Source organism: Euprymna scolopes, chromosome 34, assembly GCF_053919585.1.
Source record: "Euprymna scolopes isolate OS-2025 chromosome 34, ASM5391958v1, whole genome shotgun sequence".
In the NCBI taxonomy this organism is placed as follows: domain Eukaryota; kingdom Metazoa; phylum Mollusca; class Cephalopoda; order Sepiida; family Sepiolidae; genus Euprymna; species Euprymna scolopes.
Genome location: NC_136515.1, coordinates 56710315 through 56729214, shown reverse-complemented (window position 1 = coordinate 56729214; position 18900 = coordinate 56710315). Strand labels below are relative to the sequence as shown.

General features: G+C 34.1%; 2 protein-coding genes and 1 pseudogene across 3 annotated transcripts in view; 2 read left to right on the top strand and 1 right to left on the bottom strand.

Annotated features, from left to right (window-relative positions):
* The first annotated feature begins 573 nt into the window (after positions 1-573).
* Positions 574-706, top strand: LOC145259401 (U2 spliceosomal RNA; annotated as a pseudogene).
* A 1212-nt stretch (positions 707-1918) lies between these two features.
* On the bottom strand, positions 1919-16527 carry LOC145259216 (uncharacterized). The gene is made up of 2 exons (XM_080117052.1): positions 16490-16527; positions 1919-2764 (listed from the first exon to the last, which is right to left on the bottom strand). Exon 2 carries the CDS (start codon positions 2762-2764, stop codon positions 1934-1936), a length of 831 nt encoding a protein of 276 aa, XP_079973178.1. The 5' UTR covers positions 16490-16527; the 3' UTR covers positions 1919-1933.
* A 13-nt stretch (positions 16528-16540) lies between these two features.
* The window catches only part of LOC145259215 (histidine--tRNA ligase-like), a 102652-nt gene continuing 100292 nt past the window's right edge, over positions 16541-18900 (top strand). Inside the window, exon 1 of one of the 2 annotated variants that reach the window (XM_080117050.1) lies at positions 16541-16699. In XM_080117050.1, coding sequence (XP_079973176.1) covers positions 16604-16699 — 96 coding nt within the window. In that variant the 5' untranslated portion in view covers positions 16541-16603. The remainder of the gene's footprint in view (positions 16700-18900) is intronic. The other variant, XM_080117051.1, reaches the window with a different exon arrangement.

The window sequence follows — 18900 nt, the reverse complement described above, 5'->3', positions numbered from 1 at the left end:
CATTTACCCTGAACATCTACAGAATGCCAACATCAATATACATATGAATGAGTCCCCTGTGGAATTTCCACAGGTCCTGCTAGTTAATATTATAATAATAATAACATTAATAACAAAAAAAAAATGTAAAATGCGACGATATTGTAATTTGGCATTTGTGCACTACTAGAACGGTACAACTTTTTTAGTTTTCAGTTGGGACATTTGGAGAGTGCATAGCAGGGGCAGACTAATGTAATTTCAGGACCGAATTGAAAATAAATGCATGTTTTTTGTTTTTTTATAAATGTGTTTGTTTTGGGGGGTTTTCTTGTTGAGAAAGTTTTTTTTTTAAATACAAGGTGGAACAATAAAATTGTCATCCTAGAAAGACAATATGATTCCCATTTCCATTTGATGAAGACCAGTTGTTTTTTTTGGGTTTTTTTGTTGCAAGCCATCTACTAGTTGGCCAGTTATGTACAAATCGCAAAAGCAATAAGAGCCTTCTATTATATCTGAAAATGACACAATATTAAACAGGCGAGCTCTGTGATGTGCCGTTGTACAACTCATGCTCTCTACTAATCAGTTATTCTATCTTGGCCTTCGGGCCAAGATCAAAGTGTAGTATCTGTTCTTCAGATGCTGCACTTCAATTTCTTGTTCTCTTTCGGTGGAGGAGAAATCCTACACGACTGAGACAATTTTAATTTTTGTACCTTTTCTCCACGTTAAAAAACGACCCTGGTGTCTAACTCTGTCCCGTGGGGAGGAATAGTAAATAGGTACTAATCAGTTATGCCAACAGGACCATTGTCAACACCCTCAAAATGCAAATCCAGACAGTTTAACGCTTAGGGACACAGCTCAATGCATAGGACGCCACTTTCCGGATACCGTTATGGTTTTTGGTGCCGTTTCAAGTGAGAAGCACATCATGCCACATCAGACCATCTACAAGTTGTGGACAAATCCCAAGAGCGATAGGAGCCTGCTATCATGTCTGAAAGTGACACAATGTTCAATGAGCAAGATTGGAGATGCACCACTGTATTCTACTGATCCAAGTTATAACAACAGGACCATTGCCAGCATCCTCAAAATGCATCGCTGGATTGCCACGAATAATATGGAGGTGCCCAAGGTGATGAAAACAATGGTTCTGGCCACGGTTATGGTCTTTGCTGCGGTTTCAAGTAAGGGCCACATCATACCACCTCACATCTTCAAAGTTGGCTTGAAAGTTAACACCAAAGTGTACCTGAATGTGCTAAAGAGTATGGTGATCCCCTGGTGCAATCAGGTGGCAGCTGGCAGACTCTGGTTGTGACAGCAGAATTTGGCACCAGCACACAAGTCTAAAGAGACCCAAGCTTGGCTTCAGAAGGAGTGCCATGACTTTGTACCCTTCTCTTACTGGCCTCTCTCCTCCCCCGACCTGAACCACTACTTAATTTGGTCATACATCGGTGGAGGAGAAATCCTTCACGACTGAGACAATTTTTATTTTTGTACCTTTTCTCCACGTTAAAAAACGACCCTGGTGTCTAACTCTGTCCCGTGGGGAGGCATAGTAAATAGGTACATCAAGAACATCACCAACATGACCTCGCACAACACCAAAGCCAGCTTGATCACAGCCATCCACCAAACTCCCACCAGCATACATGAAAAGGGTATACTCCCAGTTCCGGGCCCATATGGAGGTGGTGATTGAGGCTAAAGGCATTAAATAGATGTCAGCTCTACTACATAAGCAAGTTACCTGAATTGATTTTTTCAATAAAAGGTTTAAAATAAAGTTGTAGTGTTGTTTTCTTTAGTGGGACAACTTTATCGTTCCATCCCATAAAAGTATTCATTTCAACAATCACCCTAACCTCCTCTCCCAACAGATGCAGAAGAATCAGATACAGAGCCACTAAAACACAACACCGACAAAAAGTAGATTTTAATTTGTGAACTTTTTCTTATTTGGTTTGAGCAACACTAGAAAAAGTTTGAGCCCCCTTTCGACACAAGGTCGACATGCTAACAATACACCAACAAAAATGTCTGATGCAGCGTTCACAATCTGTATAACCTCTTCAGGGTCCTTCGGATAAAACTGAGCAATAAAGCAACCACTGGGTTTCAAGCAATTGCTCACTGACGAAAAAAACGTTCTTAAAGTCCTGAAACTGTCATCAGACTTTGTCAGCCAATGCAGAAATGAAACACTCACTACGCCATCAAAGATGCCATGTCGAATAGGAATTGGTAAACGACAATCGGTAATAAAATAATCGCAGGATGATGAGCTTTTAGAATTTGCTACTAGCACCATTGGCATGTTTATATCGATTCCAACCACTTGGTGACCATTTTCTGCAGCCGACATTGTGCTCAAACCTGTTCCACAACCAATATCCAATATCAACTTCGGAGAAGGAGTCTTCAAATTGTCCAAGAATCCTAACAATTTTTTTGTTATTGATTCCTGTATATAACTTTGATGACTATTTATACGGGCAGCCTCTTGTAGAGTGTACACAGCATGGATATCTCCAACTAATTCTGGACGCCGCTTCTTGCCACCACTTTTCAAGGATGGAATGCGGAATTCTCGGATGTCAGGAACTATGTGAAAATCAGAGAGGAATGGTATCATGGTTGGGTCTGTCTCTGGAAGCAGGTAGATAGGATGAGTATCTTTTATGGAGGTGCTGTAATAAAATTTTGAAATAAGTTGCCACAGGGTTGGGCATCTGAGTGTTTTGACTTCCAGATGGAAGATCGGCATCTGAAACGGAGAAAAGTTATTGCATTAAACAAAAAATTTTCAAAATGGACGCTTTAAGAAAAGTAGATTTTTTTTTTTTTTTAAGAAAATCAAATGGAAAATTTCTTACTTTCGGGCTTGTTTTACAATCCACAGAGGTATGAAAAAGTGATCAAAAATTCAAATATGTAACAAATAAATGTTAGCAAAGGCAAGTTACTCTTCTACCTATTTGAAAAACTTTTTAGATTTAAAATGTTTAATTGATTCATTTGATTTTGATTTGAATTAAAAGTTTAATTAGTTTTGAAAAAGTTTTTAGATTTAAAAGTTTAATCGATTCAAAAAACACATAGTGTTGAGTATTAGGTGTGAACAAGAAAAATGACCGCAAAGTGACACTTAAATATGTAAAGGTTTGATAGTAGCTTAAAAAATAAAAATTATATAAAATACTATTAGAAACCGACCCAATATATATTACCGTGAGATCTATTGGGTGGGGTTTTTTCTTGTTCGCACCTAATGCATGGCACTATATGTTTTTTGAACCGATTAAACATTTTAAAGTGAGTAAAACCACTAAAAACTTTTCCAGATAGGTAGAAGAGTAACTTATCTTGCCTTTGGTAACATTTATTTGTTATTTTAATTTTTAACCACATTTTCGTACCTCTGTGGATTGTAAAACAAACTCTTACTTCCTTTCCACCTTTAAAATGATGACTTTTAAAGATTTCCAGGTATGCTAAAAACGAATATCACATTTAAATTTGGCGCAGACAAGTAATTTTCCGGATATTATGACCTTTATTATGCAATATAATCCTTTATGTTATCACTGGTGGCCATTTTGTATTGGTAAGTGTGCATACATTTTTGATGCATGTGTGCATGCATGTAAACAAAACCGCAAGCAACAAATTGAATGACATAGCAATCAATTTTTACACCTGAATAAGTACTTTGCAACCTACATGCACCATTTTTTCTTTTTTTTGTGTTAGTTTTTTTTTTTAAGTAGTTTGAAATGCTTTAAATAACTCAAGTTCAGAAATTCTAGAAAATCGGTTATAGTCAGCCAACATAATTCCTAACTTCTGATGTGGCTGCTACCGGAAGCGATGACAAGGACAAATCAGTTCATCCGCTTTTTTTCTCTCATGCCTGTATTTCCCCTGTGCATATACTCTTTTTTATTACGTTTTTCTATAACAAAAAAATATTGAAGTTCAAGTAAAAAAAAATAGTACCTACGTAATTGTTAGGTCTCAAGCAATAACATATCCAAAAATCATGAAAAACAATAAGGTACAAAATTAATTATTCATGAAAAACAGTTCCTAGGCTAACAGACAAATTGCATATGCGAATGACGTTCTAATTGCCAGCAGAAACTTTGACAGCACAAACAACACTTGGAGCAAACCTTTCAAAGACTGTCACATTACAGTCTAAAAATAAACATTGAGAAATGCATTTTTGGCGAACCAGAGGTTAATTTCCTCAGACACTTGATTAACAAGGATGGGGTATCTCCACTACCTGAGAAAGTAAGTGCTATTTTAAATTTCCCACAACCCACATCAGTCAGACAAATATGCCGATTCATAGGCATAATTAACTACTACAGACGATTCTTACCTAACTGTTCTACAATACTTGTGCCGTTAACATGTTTGTTAAAAAACGAAACAAAAAACCAACAGTTAAAGTTAGAAGGACCTACCTTAGAAGCCTTCAAACAAGCTGAAACTGCTTTGGCTAACTTTAAAAAATTGAATTACATAAAAGACAGTAAGGACACAAAACTTACACTTACAACAGATGCGTCAGATATAGCTGTAGGAGCAGTCATGCACCAACTGGTCAACAACACAATGACTCCTATATCATTTCTTTCTGATAAGTTAAGCAAGACACAAACAAAATACAGTACTTTTTCAAGAGAACTACTAGCAATTTACCTTGCAATTAAGCATTTTAAACACTTGCTGGAAGGAAGGAATTTTTGCATTTATACCGATCATAAATCATTAACATATGCTCTACATACACACATGTAGATAAATACGGTCCATGAGAAATCAGACATCTTGATTATATAGCTCAGTTCTCCACAGACATCTGATATGTTAAGGGACAAGAGAAAATTATAGCCGAGCTACAATTGCCTTTTTAAATTTCAGTTCATTAAATATGGAATTAATCACACAAGAGCAGGAAAGAGATGAAACTCTTCCAGCTATACAACAAAAAACATCCTTACAACTAATAGAAATGCCCATACCATTTCATACGAAATTTTATTGCAATGTATCAAAAACATATCCACACCCGTATATACCACCTAGCATCAGGAGACAAGTTTTTCAACATTTTCATAACTTATCTCATCCAGGAAAAAGAGCAACTGTGAAATTAATAGCAGAATGCTTTGTTTGGCCCAATATGAACATGGACATTCACAATTGGACTAAAACTTGTATATCTTACCAAAAGAATAAAATTCACAGACACACAAAATCACCATTTGGTACTTTTAGCATACCTGACACTAGATTCACCAATGTTCACATCGACTTAGTATGACCTTTACCCACCTCAAAAGGACATACACACATCCTCACTATAGTTGATAGATTTAGCAGATGGCCTACATCCATAGCAATTAAAACACTTCAGCTGCAACAATAGCCAGAGTTATACTGCAGGTTTGGATAGAAATTTTTTGAGTAGCTTCAGTAATTACAATGGACAGGGGCTCACAGTTCCAATCAACTCTTTTTGCCGAATTTAATCAATTGTTGGGAACGAATCGTATTAAGACAACTGCCTATCACCTTTGTGCAAATGGGATGGTGGAAAGATTCCACAGACAATTGAAAGCTTCTTTGGCTATGTATTTAAACAATGTGGACTGGGCAGACAATTTACCATTAATTCTTCTAGCACTAAGAAACATGATGAAAGAAGATTTATAGAGCACACCTGCAGAAGCAGTTTTCAGATCAGTAATGACCGTACCTGGACAGTATTTCAATCCAAAGACAGATATTTCACCTAAAACATTGTTTGTGACAGAATCAAAACATAAAATATCTCTTCTAAACTTTACATCAACCAGAAAAGCAAACAAACTTACATCCCAAACGATCTTCACACCTGCAAATATATATCTATCAGGAATGATGCAGTTAAAAAGCCACTTTGCCCAAATAATTCAGGACTATACCTAGTTTTGGAAAGGCATGAAAAATATTTTACTATCTTGAGGAAAAAAAAGAAAGATAATATCGCTATTGATCGCATTAAACCTGCATATATTGAGGAACATCCTCATGCAATTCCTCCACAAGAACAAATTCATACAGAACATGAAGAAGCTGAAAAACGAAATATGGGCATCATACCTTCTACAAAAACCGGAAGAAGAGTCCACTGGCCAAAACATTTTAAAGAATATATCACATATTAAAAAAAATATATATATATATCTTCATATTTTTTTTTTTTAATCTGGGGATAGTATTTGTGTTGTTTCTTATTTTAATTTTCTAAGACACACAAGCATTAAAATTTATAAATTCATTTGCGCAGGAATTACAGCATTCACCTACATCAAACCTCTTGAGTCAAAAAGTAGGATGCTTGAGAAATGCCCGATGTAGTTGAAAGCACTTCTTTTTTTTTTGTCAAAAATATCAAGGCTCAAAAAAAATTTATTTTTGCAAGCCTCTGGGAGCCTCTAAAGAAATATAAAAGGCAAGAAGAACTTCTCTCGTCAGAAAGGGACATCAGACACCAGCAGAAACACTAAAAAAAAGTAATTTCTTTTCCTTTAATGAAAATCAACAAATGTTTATTTTACATTATTTGGTAGTGTATTTCTTTTTATTTATTTGTTCTTATGCAAGTCCCAAACAGGTCTTATTTTATTTTTTTCTTTTAATTATTAAAAACACTTTTCTTTTTTTTTTGCAAACGTTGATGTCGGAAGACCCTGGCTAAATCACCACTAAAATATCGTCTGCGCCAATAAAACTTAAAAATCGAATCGGAAACTTCAAAACAAAATGAAACAAAGTTTATTTTTATTATTACCAAAAATGATGATTTTTTCCTTGTTATTATTTTAGTAAGGTCCCCCCTCGCCAATCTTTCATGAAAAACACCCGTCTAGCTAAAACCACTGTCATTAATTTTCCACACACTTCATCTGTGCCTAAATCAAAACGTAGATTCTATGAACAAAACTTCTTTCTTAGAAGTGCACGCCTGTGGAACTCTCTTCTGCTGGCCTGTTTCCCACCTAACTACAACTTGGATGTCTTCAAGTCCAACATAAACAAATTCCTGATGAACTGCCCCCTTAAGTAAGACACTTTATCTAATCTCCAATACTAACAGTTACTACGATACTATCCCATTGATTACTATACACGCAATAACCCTTATCCCCGAGTGGCTTCCAGGCCTTGATAAGTGGTGCCCTCTATGTAAAAAAAAGAACAGATTACTATTTTGTTATCTTTCTTACTAAAATGTTTGTTGTTGATCCTTCAAAGTTGCTTTAATTTGAAAAATGTTTCATTCAAATCATTTATTTGTTAAAAAAAAAAAGAAAAGAATTTTACTTTCCAAAAAGGTAAAATTTGCAGAGTATGTGCTGTTTTACGGTGGTTGTAAAAATGGAACAGAAATTTAAATTTCATTCCGTTTTAAATTCGGTACATTTTTACATTACATCCAACTCATTGTTCACATTCGACATGTAAACTTTTATAGGTTTTCGAGTATGTTGACAAGGTCAGGGGTTTCTATTTCGAAAGCCGTTCTTAACATGGGAGATTGGGGTGTTTATTCATTGTAAACGTACTCGAAAACCTATAAAAGTCGACATTTCCAATGCGAATGGTGAATTGGACTTAAGTAAAGAAATACCAAAAAGGTATACCAAATTGACTTTTCGGTAAATGTTATCTTATGCTACAACAGAACACCGACCACTCTAATTTGTTTTTTTAGGGGTATTCGAGGTCGCTGACAACGAATCTGATAATCAAACCTGTCGCAAATTTACCGTTTGCATATTATGAACCCCTGGAACCTGGGACTATTTTACGCCATTTCATCGCCTTCAGTAGTGTTTTCTTTTTTTTTCTTTTCTTTTTTTTTTCTTTCAAGATTGTAATGCTGGGAATGGAGCAGCCAAACCATCTGCCGACATTCCCCTGCTTTTTATTGAAACCAACCAAGAGCTCTTTTTAGTATCCTTGTTGTTCCCTTAATTGTCTGGATTTCTCTTGCACTTAGTTAGGTAGGACTTCAAGTTCTTCTTCATAAGTTCTGTAACAGCTATAATAACTGGTATGATTGATATCTCCCTAAGATGATACGTTCGCACGTGTGTAGTAAAGTGCTTTATCACATCGCAGAGGAATCTTTCGAGCAGACATTTGAAATAATAAACTTTTAAAAAAAAATGTGGTTCATTGTTTTTGTTACGTAGTTTTAAATGCTTTTTAATTGATGTAAAAATAATTTTCACAAGTTTACAAAAACATATTTTTACGTTTTCCGTTCTTTTTTTAGGGGGTATTCTATTATAGAGCTTGTATAGTTTAACAGGTGTTTCTGCAGTCTGATTAACCGTTTTTCCATGAGTAAGGGGCCGACATTTAACGAGTAGAATACTGTTTAACATTTCACAAAAATTCTGTTTACATTGCAGAGGGGGCGGTTGAGGAGCAGGGTGGTGCACTTGCGAAAACTTCATTTTTTAGATCAATTAAAAAACATTAAAAACTATGTATCAAAAAAAATTAACCACATTTTTTTTTGGAAAACTTTCTTGTTATTTCAAATGTCTACTAAAGTTTCCTCCGTGGTGTGGCAGGTCTCCCGTTACTCAGGTCAATAACTGACCTCTAACTTTGGAAACTCTGGCTCGTGATGTCAAGTCTACCAAGAGTCCTCCACATGAATTCTCAATGCCTCTGTGTTGAATTCTGCTGAAAAGAAAAAAGCAAAGCTTTGCATGTGTACCGGAAAAACAAGACAAACAAAATCAGGGTTTCCTAACTACTAAAAGTTAATTTCACAAAAGTTACAGATCTTTTTTACATATGTACATTGTTTAGTCACCAAAAACATTTCAAGGTTCACAAATCTCTTTCTTCTGCTCAGGATGGTGGAGAGGGGGGGGCTTGGAGTGGGTGTTGTTCTCTCGAGATTTCGGCACAAATCTGTTTCGAGCGGGTATTGGCTTTTTATAGAGGAGTCACAGGGTAGGTCGGTCGATCCACTCAACCAATCAGCGTCCAACACGCTTTTGGGGAATTTCAGACCCAAATTGCATGTGTGCAGTTCAGCAATGCGACCAGAGTTTTGCAATCTGAGACCAAAAATTAAATCATTTTCACACGACCCAAGAGGTCAACCCCGTCATTCAGAAAGCCCTCATCTGAAACAGGTGTCCTGGAGGCCATGATAGGTCTGGTTTTATCTCCACACTGTTCTGACATTTCCGGTCTCATCATTCTCAAACAAAAAAACACATGTTTGGTTTAACAATAAAAAATATATATATGTTTTATTTCAAGTATTTTTGATACCCGCCATTGTCCAGGATTCAATTAGACAATCTTAGCATATCTGCCTGGTCTTCCTCAGGTCCCGGGGGGGGGGGGGGGTCTCAACCTCCCACATGGGGAGCAAATCGCCCCCTCAAGACAATCATGTTACACGGTGTAATAAGTCACTTCACTATGCCCAATGTGATAAGTCACTTCACTATAAAAAACACTACTGAAGGGGATGAAAGGGCGTAAAATATTGCCAGGGTCCAGGGGTTCATACCATGCAAACGGTAAATTTGCGATGGGTTTGATTTTCAGATTCGGTGTTCTGTTGTAATGTAAGGTTTACCGACTTTTTTGTTTAAAAATGAAATTATTTCGTTTTTGTTAATAAAATTTTATTTTTATAAAAAAAAAAATCTTTCCTGTTTTTGTTTTATACATAAAAAGTATGATTGTTGAATGTTATTCTTTCGATTACTTTCGTTTTTCTTTGGGGGGGGTCACAAAAAAGGATTAAAATGGAACAAAATTAAAATTTCCGTTTCATATTTACAACAACCGTTTTTTACGATTATATATTGATACATTTTGATACAATAAATGTTTTGGTTTTCAAATATTTTGGGTTTGGAAAAAAATTCTATTTATTGTGTTATTTGACCAAGAAAAAAATTTTTTTTTATTATTCATTTATTTATTTATTTCATTTTCAGTGAAAAAGAATTAATAAAAGAATTAATAATTATATTTGGTATTTTTTACGACCTGCCCCAACATAGTCTAAACACCCCCAACCACCCATGTTAAGAACGGCTTTCGGAATAAACACCCCCCCCCAACCTCCTCATGTTAAGAACGACTTTCGACGTTAGGGGGTGTTTATTCTGAAAGCCGTTCTTAACATGGGGAGGTTGGGCTGTTTATAATATGCTGGAGCAAACACGTTGTCAAAATTTACCAAAAATAAAAATAATTAGCAGATATGCATGGACAAAATAAAAGAATCAACAATTTTATTTCAGTAAGAAAGATAACGAAACATTTTAGTAAGAAAGATGGCAGTCTTGTAGTTAAGCTCGGCAAAGTTCGACAACTCTAGAAGGGTCACATCAGTATTTACACCGTCAAATCACGATATTATGAATTATTAAAGTTTTAAGACATAGAATAAAAAATATTCGGTAAATGTAACCTTACGCCACAACAGAACACCAATCACTCTAATTTGTTTTTTAAGGGGTATTTGAGGTCACTGACAACGAATCTGATAATCAAACTCGCCACAAATTTACTGTCTACATGGTATGAACCCCTAGACCTTGGGACTATTTTGTGCCATTTCACCGCCTTCGGTAGTGTTTTTCTTACATGATACATTCGCGTAGGAACGGGCGTAGTGGGGTGTCGTATCACATCGCGTAGGAATCTTTCAAATAAGGAAGTTAAAAAAAAAATATGTGGTTTTTTAATTTATCAAAAAATGAAGTTTCCACAGGCGGTTTGCAAAAACATAACCAAACATATTTTTATGTTTTTCGTTCTTTTTTTTTTTGGGGGGGGGTATTCCATTAACAGGTGCTTCTGCAGTTTAATTAACCGTTTTTCCGTAAGTAATATGCCGACATTTACCATTTCACAAAAATTCAATTTACATTGGGAAGGGGGCAGTGGTGGTGCTGGTGCACCTGTTAAACTACACATTTTTGTGAAATGGTAAATGTCAGCACATTACTTACGGAAAAACGGTTAATTAAACTGCATAAGCACCTGTTAATGGAATACTCCCTCCCCTAAAAAAGAACGAAAAACATAAAAAAATGTTTGGTGGTTATGTTTTGGTAAACTGCTAGTGAAAACTTTTTTAGATCAATTAAAATGCATTAAAACTACGTAAGACAAAAAAAAAAATAAATAAACTACATTTTTTTTTAAAACTTTACTTTAAATGACTGCTTAAAGATTCCTATACGATATGATAAGACATCCTACTACGCCCATTTGCACGCGAACGTATCATGTAAGAAAAACACTACCAAAGGCGGTGAAATGGCACAAAATAGTCCCAAGGTCTAGGGGTTCATACTATGCTAACAGTAAATTTGCAGCAAGTTTGATTATCAGATTCGTTGTCAGCGACCTCGAATACCCCTAAAAAAATAAATTAGAGTTGGTGTTCTGTTGTGGCGTAAGGTAACATTTACCAAATATTTAATTAATATTTAATTAATATTTAATTAATATGTAATACAAATATTTTTAAAACATTATTTAAATATTTTTATTTTTATTTTCTTTTATTATGCACAGCAAAGTTTCACGGTTTTTAAAAAATATTTTAATATTTTTTTTATTTAATTTGAAGGTAAAACCGTCAAAGCACGATATTAACAAATTATTAAAGTTTTATCAAAATATTACGAATTATTAATGCTTTTAAATATTTTTTAAATATTTAGATATTTTAAAATATTTTTTAAATATTTAGATATTTTAAAATATTTTTTTAAATATTTAGATATTTTAAAATATTTTTTTTAAATATTTAGATATTTTAAAATATTTTTTTTTATATTTTATTTCAAGTTTTACACTTTACACTAGGCACCTCCAAAAGTCACCACAGAATTACCCTCCCCCCCCTCCATATGTAAAACGATGTAACTTTATTATAAACTAGCCGGGGGGGGGGTACCCGGCGTTGACCGGGTGTTTTGGAGTGTGTATGTAGGAGAGGGTGACCCTGTTTTAATATTATTAAAAAAAACACGATGTTAAGAAAAATTGGAAAAACCAATACAAAGCAAAACAGCGAACAAACGTAAAAAAAAAAGGAAAAAAAAAGTGTAAAAGAGGAAAAAATGTTTAGGTAGAAAGACAGGCTCGAACCAGAAACATCGAGGCTAAGGCGGAAAAAAAATGCCCGACATGTTACCCCTACGCCAAAGAGACATACACTTAATAACAGATAAAATTAAACCTTTAACAATACTTGCAGGTGGTTGAAACTAACGCGAACGTTTTCTAGGTCAAACATGACGTCATTGTCGTAGTAGCAGGAGCAGAGAAAATGAAGGAACGATTTTTTCGGTACCCCTCCCTGTACAAAACTGCTGATTTTAGGGTAAAGGAATTAATGTTTTTGGCCAATTTTTCGATATTTGTCAGGCGAAGGTTGGAACTTTAAAATGATACCTATCTGATGAAAATCCGTGACCCGTGTCGAAAGTTTTTGCAAGACATACAAACACACATACATACATGCATACATACATACATCATGATGATGATTGCAACGTCTTATCAGACGAGTGCCACTCCCTCAGTCACTGAAAGTCCATGAGCCCGAAGATAACCTTTTTTTCTTTTAGTCCTGCCAGCGAATTCACACGCTCAAGCAGACATGACATTGAAGACTGTCCTTAGCATACATACATATATATATACATATACACACATACATACACATACATGATGATTGCAACGTCTTGTCAGACGATTGCCACTCCCTCAGGCACTGAAAGTCCATGAGCCGAAAATGACTTTAGTCCTGCCGGCAAAATTCACACGCTCAAACAGACATGACACTGAAGACGGTCACTAGTATACATACATATATATACATGCATGCATACATACATATATACACATACATACACATACACACATACATATAACACACATTTATGCATACATACATACACAATACATAATACACATACATATACATACATAAACATACACAAGACAAGTCAATGGCACACATACATACATATATATATATATATATATATATATATATATAAATGCAAATATACATACATACATACACATACGCACATACATAAATGTAAACATACACACATATATACATACAAAATGCATAATACACATACATACATATACATACACACACATACATACACATGTACATATAAATACACACACACATACAAATACATACACACATATACATACATATACACATATGCACATATACATAAATATGCACTCATATACAAACATGCACATACATACATACACATACATGCATACATATACATACACACATGCATATATACACATACACACACATGCATATATACACATACACACACATGCATATATACACATACATACAAACAATATATATACGTATATACATACACACACATACATATACACATATACATACATATACACATAGATATAGACACATATACATACACCTGTACATGAACATACATACACCTATACATACATATATACATATAATGATGGCAGATCAATTATTACATCCTTCCTGCATTTCAGGCCTAAACGCGTCACAACTTTTCCGTCGCTGAGAGAGTATCTATACACAGATGATGTTACAGAGTTTTAGCTTTGTACGACAGCTAAATCTCTCTCTCGGTTCAAAATGTTGACATCCAGCAACAAGCAAGAGCAAGATAGCCAGCAACAAGTCAAACTGCAGACCAGCTTAACGTGGGTACTGGTCTCCCGCTTTATGTTTTTGTTGTGTTATTTTTTAAAATCTAAGATTTGCTTCTCCTAGAGGGGTTGCCTTCACCACGGCTTACGGGAGCCCTTTCCACCCCACATACACATGACAATAAACACATTCGTACATTCAGATGTACACCAACATACGTATGCATGTGCACACACATACATACATACATACATGCATACATACATACACATATTTTCGCTTATATATATATATACAGATTAATATTATCAATATAACTTTTGTACCATTTAAAAGAAGAAAGGCAAAATAAACTAGTAATAATTTTCAAAAAATATTTTTATCGTACGAAAATAATGAAAATGCAAGATGAAAATCGTGTTATCATAGTTGGCGCTTTGAAATAACGTTCCCATGTAGTAAGCATTTTGAACGTGAAAACATACCCGTGTTTAATAAATCTAGCAAAAATCAACTAATGCTCAGATTTTCGTGAAATTTTCAATACTTATCCATTTTAGAATGAAATCTATATATATAAAAGGCAAAATGTGTGTGACCATTTCGTGTATGTCTCACAAAGGCTTCTTTCGCACACGCTCCCGGGTTCGTTACGATCGCTTACAACTGTTTATATAGGTCCTATATAATAATATCTAGGATTTAGGAAAGCGTGTAGCGTATAGATTTATTTACATCGACTTTTACAAAATTATTGCTATTTTGGCTTCTCGCGTGTTGATTGGGCTTTTTCGTATAAAAAGCGAAACTAATTCAAAGTTAACACAGTTCTTGGCAATCACGCCTAGGAAACGTTCAGAAGCAATCAGCTTTGATCAATGTGGGGGCAAAGTCCTCTTATATCAGACAGTTGCTAATCAGTCTGGAAAATGGTTTCCCCCTCCCCAACATATGAAAAAACCAGTCAAACCCAAGTTAACTGTTCTATTTAACCTCAATAATTAGGTCAAAGTTAAATAAATAAATTCAAACATGTTCCTTTGTATGTCGCGGTGGCCCAGTGGTTAGCGTCGCACTTTTTTTTTTTATCACTTTAATTTCCAACTTTGCCTCAAGGGTTCGATCTTCATACTCACCTACCAAAACTTTTTTTTTTATTTTAACCCCCCCCCCCGGGAGTTTGGATTTACCCAAAACCATACACAACTCAAAACACCCGGGCATCGCCGGGTACCCCCTCGCTAGTTACATATAAAAGGCAGAAAATATACAAGGGAAAATATTTTTTTTTGTGCGTGTCCCCCCCCCCTATTTATTTTTTTTTGAAATTTGAACAAAATATATTGATATCTATCGAAATTTCTATTTATTATGAAACATAAGAGTTCAAATAAGTAAAACATATTTATTTATTTTTAATTTAAATACACATATTGAACAAAAAATTACCTTGAAGTTGCAATTAAAAAAATGATATAACTTTAATATTATCATGGTTTTTTTAATAGCGCTTTTTCAAATTAATATATACCAGTTGAACTGCCAAGAAAAAGAAACTTCTTAAAAATTAATTAATTTTTAAAAGATTAAAACGATTAAAATTCCATTATTTCAAAATGTTCCGTTGCAACATAGATTTTTAATTAATTGTGTTTAATTCTTTTTTAAATATTAAGTTTTAATATAAACATGACTCTTGGCAGCTATTTTATCGGCAGATTAAAACCAATTTGAAAATATTATTGCACAAATATTAAGCATTTTGAAGCCCCCCCCCCCTCATATTTTGTTTGTCTCTTTTTACCGAATAAAATATGGAACCTCGTATGTAACCAAATGAACATTCAGTAAAACCGTATTTCATATTTAATATACAAATGTTTATAATATCGTTAAACTGTGTAAATCTTAAAACCTAACAAAATTATAACAAAGATTAATTATTAATTGCAGTTTAAAGAAGAAAAAAAAAGATAAGGTAAATGTTTCGTTTAAGTCCACCTCCACAATTTTCTTTAAAATGACGACATTTTTAGGGTTTTCGACTATGCTGAATACGAAAATCGCATTGAAATGTTGCACTGTTGCAGAGATAAGTAGTTATCAAGATAGAAAAAAATGCATTATGCACGGTAATTTTGGCGGCCATTTTTTTTACGCGCATGCGCGCGCGCCCTAAGCAATCAAAATTTTACACGAAGGAAAAAAACCAAGTACCCCCCCATCCTCCAATTGTGGAGGTGGACCTAAACGAAACATTTACCGAAGATAAATAAAGGTTTTAAAAAATCATTAAGTCGCTTCTGCTTTTCCATAGTTCATATAGTTAACACAAGTCTGACGTCACGGAAACATGCGGTCCATTTTTCACAATGGTTTGGCAGACCCTTAGGGATTGCCAACCGATTGTGAAGATTGGATCGCATGTTTACGTGACGTCAGATTTGCGTGTAGTATACAAACTATGGAAAAGCAGAAGCGACTTAATGATTTTTTAGCAATTATTTTTAACCACACCTTTTCTGGTAATAGTAAACATAAAAGTTCGTTTCATTTTGTTTTCGAATTTCCGATTCGATGTTTACGTTTGATGGAGCGGACGATTTTTTTTAGCGGTGATTTGGCCAGCGTGTTCCGATATCAACATTTAACAATTTTCTTTAGTTGGAAGTTCAAAATCGAAAATATATATATATATAAGAGTAAGTATTTCAATAAACATATACTCACCTTGCCGGTTAAAAGTCGGAGATACACAATCTCAAACCGGAAGTGTATTAACAAAACCGGGTAAACAAAACAAGACCGGTCACCGGAAGTTAATGGACCTCATCATTAGAAAACATGGCCGATCTAGAACGTGCTTCTATACAGCAAGCTATCAAAGAACAAGGAGAAATCGTCCGAAAATTAAAAGCAGATAAGGCCGAAAAGGACCAGGTAAGGCGAGAAACATGTCCAAATAACAAAATAAATGGATTCAATAATGAGTTCGGCTTTTGGATAGAAGTTCGTTATTGTGGCCATATGTATGTCGAAAGCACTGACTACACCAAATCAATGTTCTCCCGTCTTTTTTTTTTTTTTTTTTTTTTTTTTTTGCGAAATTAAACATTGAAAATTGAATTAATAAATATATTCTATAATCACAAATTTAATATTAAAAATCCTTTAATTGGCTAAAAGAACTCATTTTAAAAAAATAAAACGAACAGACGAGTAGCATTTTAAAGTATTTTTATTTTTCAATTTTCAGAAAAAAGTTGAAAAGAATGGTACTTGTGCAGAACAGTGGAATTAGAAACAAACGCATTTCAAAAGAAAACATTACGTACTTACGTGACATGTCGAAATTAGTATAAATTTTAAAAAATACAAAAAATAATCCAATAGTAAAAATAGAATTTATCGAGTTTTAGCGTATGTAGAAGAGTTGTGGCAAGTTGTGCGACCAATTCTGTATGATAAACTGGCTTAACTCCCTTGCTTTCAATTAAAATCCGCCATTTCAGACTACAAAATCTCGAACCGGTATTATTCATCTATTTTTTGTAAAAACTGGATTGAGTATATCTACTGGATCATTTTTCGTAATTTTTTTTTTTTTTTTTAATTTATACTAATTTCGACTTGACGCATGAGTACGTAATGTTTTGCGCGTATTTCAAAATTCACTATTTTGTACAAACACCAAAATGAATATTTAAATTAAATAAAAATTGACAAAGTTTTACTTTTAATATCTCTGTTCTTAACACGGTTCGGTTTTTATTTACACTTAAATAAAAAATTAAAAACTACAAAAAAAAAAAGTCTTTATGATACTTGTCACGCTATGAAAATATATTCTAAAAATCACGTAATTTGATGTAGTTTTTTTTGTTTTTTTTTTAAGAAAATCAAATTTTACGATTTTTACCAATTAAAGTTTTAATTATTTTAAATATAAAATTTCTGTAGTCAAATGGAATTATCGCCCTTGAATTTTTGATAAAATTTTAATTAACATAACCCCCCCCCCCGCTTCTTTTAACTTCGTTATAAAATTTGATTTTCTAAAAAAAAAAAAAAGTACTTGATAAAATTACGTGATTTTTTTTTTTATTATTATTTAAAAAATTTTTTTTTTTTTTTATGACACCTTCGATCCGCGACGAATACGTTCAATACAAGGATTTTTCTATATTTCTGTTTTTAACTGTAATTCTAAATAATTATCACCGCCTCTATAAGCTTGACCCCCCCCCCCCCAAAAAAAAAAAATCATCAGAATTTGAAAATTGCATCATCTTTTGTGCAGCTTTAAGTTCTAGAGCAAACTGAATTTCCAGTTCATAAAAAAAAAGTCGGTAAAGGTTTAGGTTAAATAGAAATATCCCACTCGCTCATGGTCGTCAAATCGGAAATTTAGATCAACCAGTGTTAATCTAAATAATTTCTCCCATTATATCATTGGCCTTTTTTTTTTCTTAATATTTTTAATATTTTTCGGTGCTTGCACAGATTAGTGATGATGCTTTAAAACAACGCATTTCAAGTGAAAACATTATTACATGTTATGACAAAATTAGTGTAAATTCTAAAAATTACAAAAAATTATCAAGTAGTAAAATATTTATAAATAAAAAAGACGGTCAATGTAGCCTGGTTATCCCACTGAAGACTTGCAAAGGGTGTTTATTTCGAAAGTCGTTCTTAATAGGGGTATTCCGAAAGCCGTTCTTAATGGGGGGGTATTTCGAAAGCCGTTCTTAATGGGGGGGTATTTCGAAAGCCGTTCTTAATGGGGGGGTATTTCGAAAGCCGTTCTTAATGGGGGGGGGTATTTCGAAAGCCGTTCTTAATGGGGGGGGGTATTTCGAAAGCCGTTCTTAATAGGGGGTATTTCGAAAGCCGTTCTTAATGGGGGGGGTATTTCGAAAGCCGTTCTTAATAGGGGGTATTTCGAAAGCCGTTCTTGACATTGGGGGTAATACTCCTAAAAAGCAACTCTGTGCAGTCACATTGACGAAAATAGAATTTATTGAATTATCGAGTTTTAACGTGGAAAAATTGTGCGACCAATTCTATATGACAAACTGATTTCTCTCCCCGGCTTTCCTTGAAATCTGTCATTTAAAGACTAGAAAATCTCCAACCAC

Bases quoted from the DNA above. Each gene is read 5' to 3' on its own strand.
- LOC145259216 (XM_080117052.1), bottom strand. From the start codon at position 2,764: ATGCCGATCTTCCATCTGGAAGTCAAAACACTCAGATGCCCAACCCTG.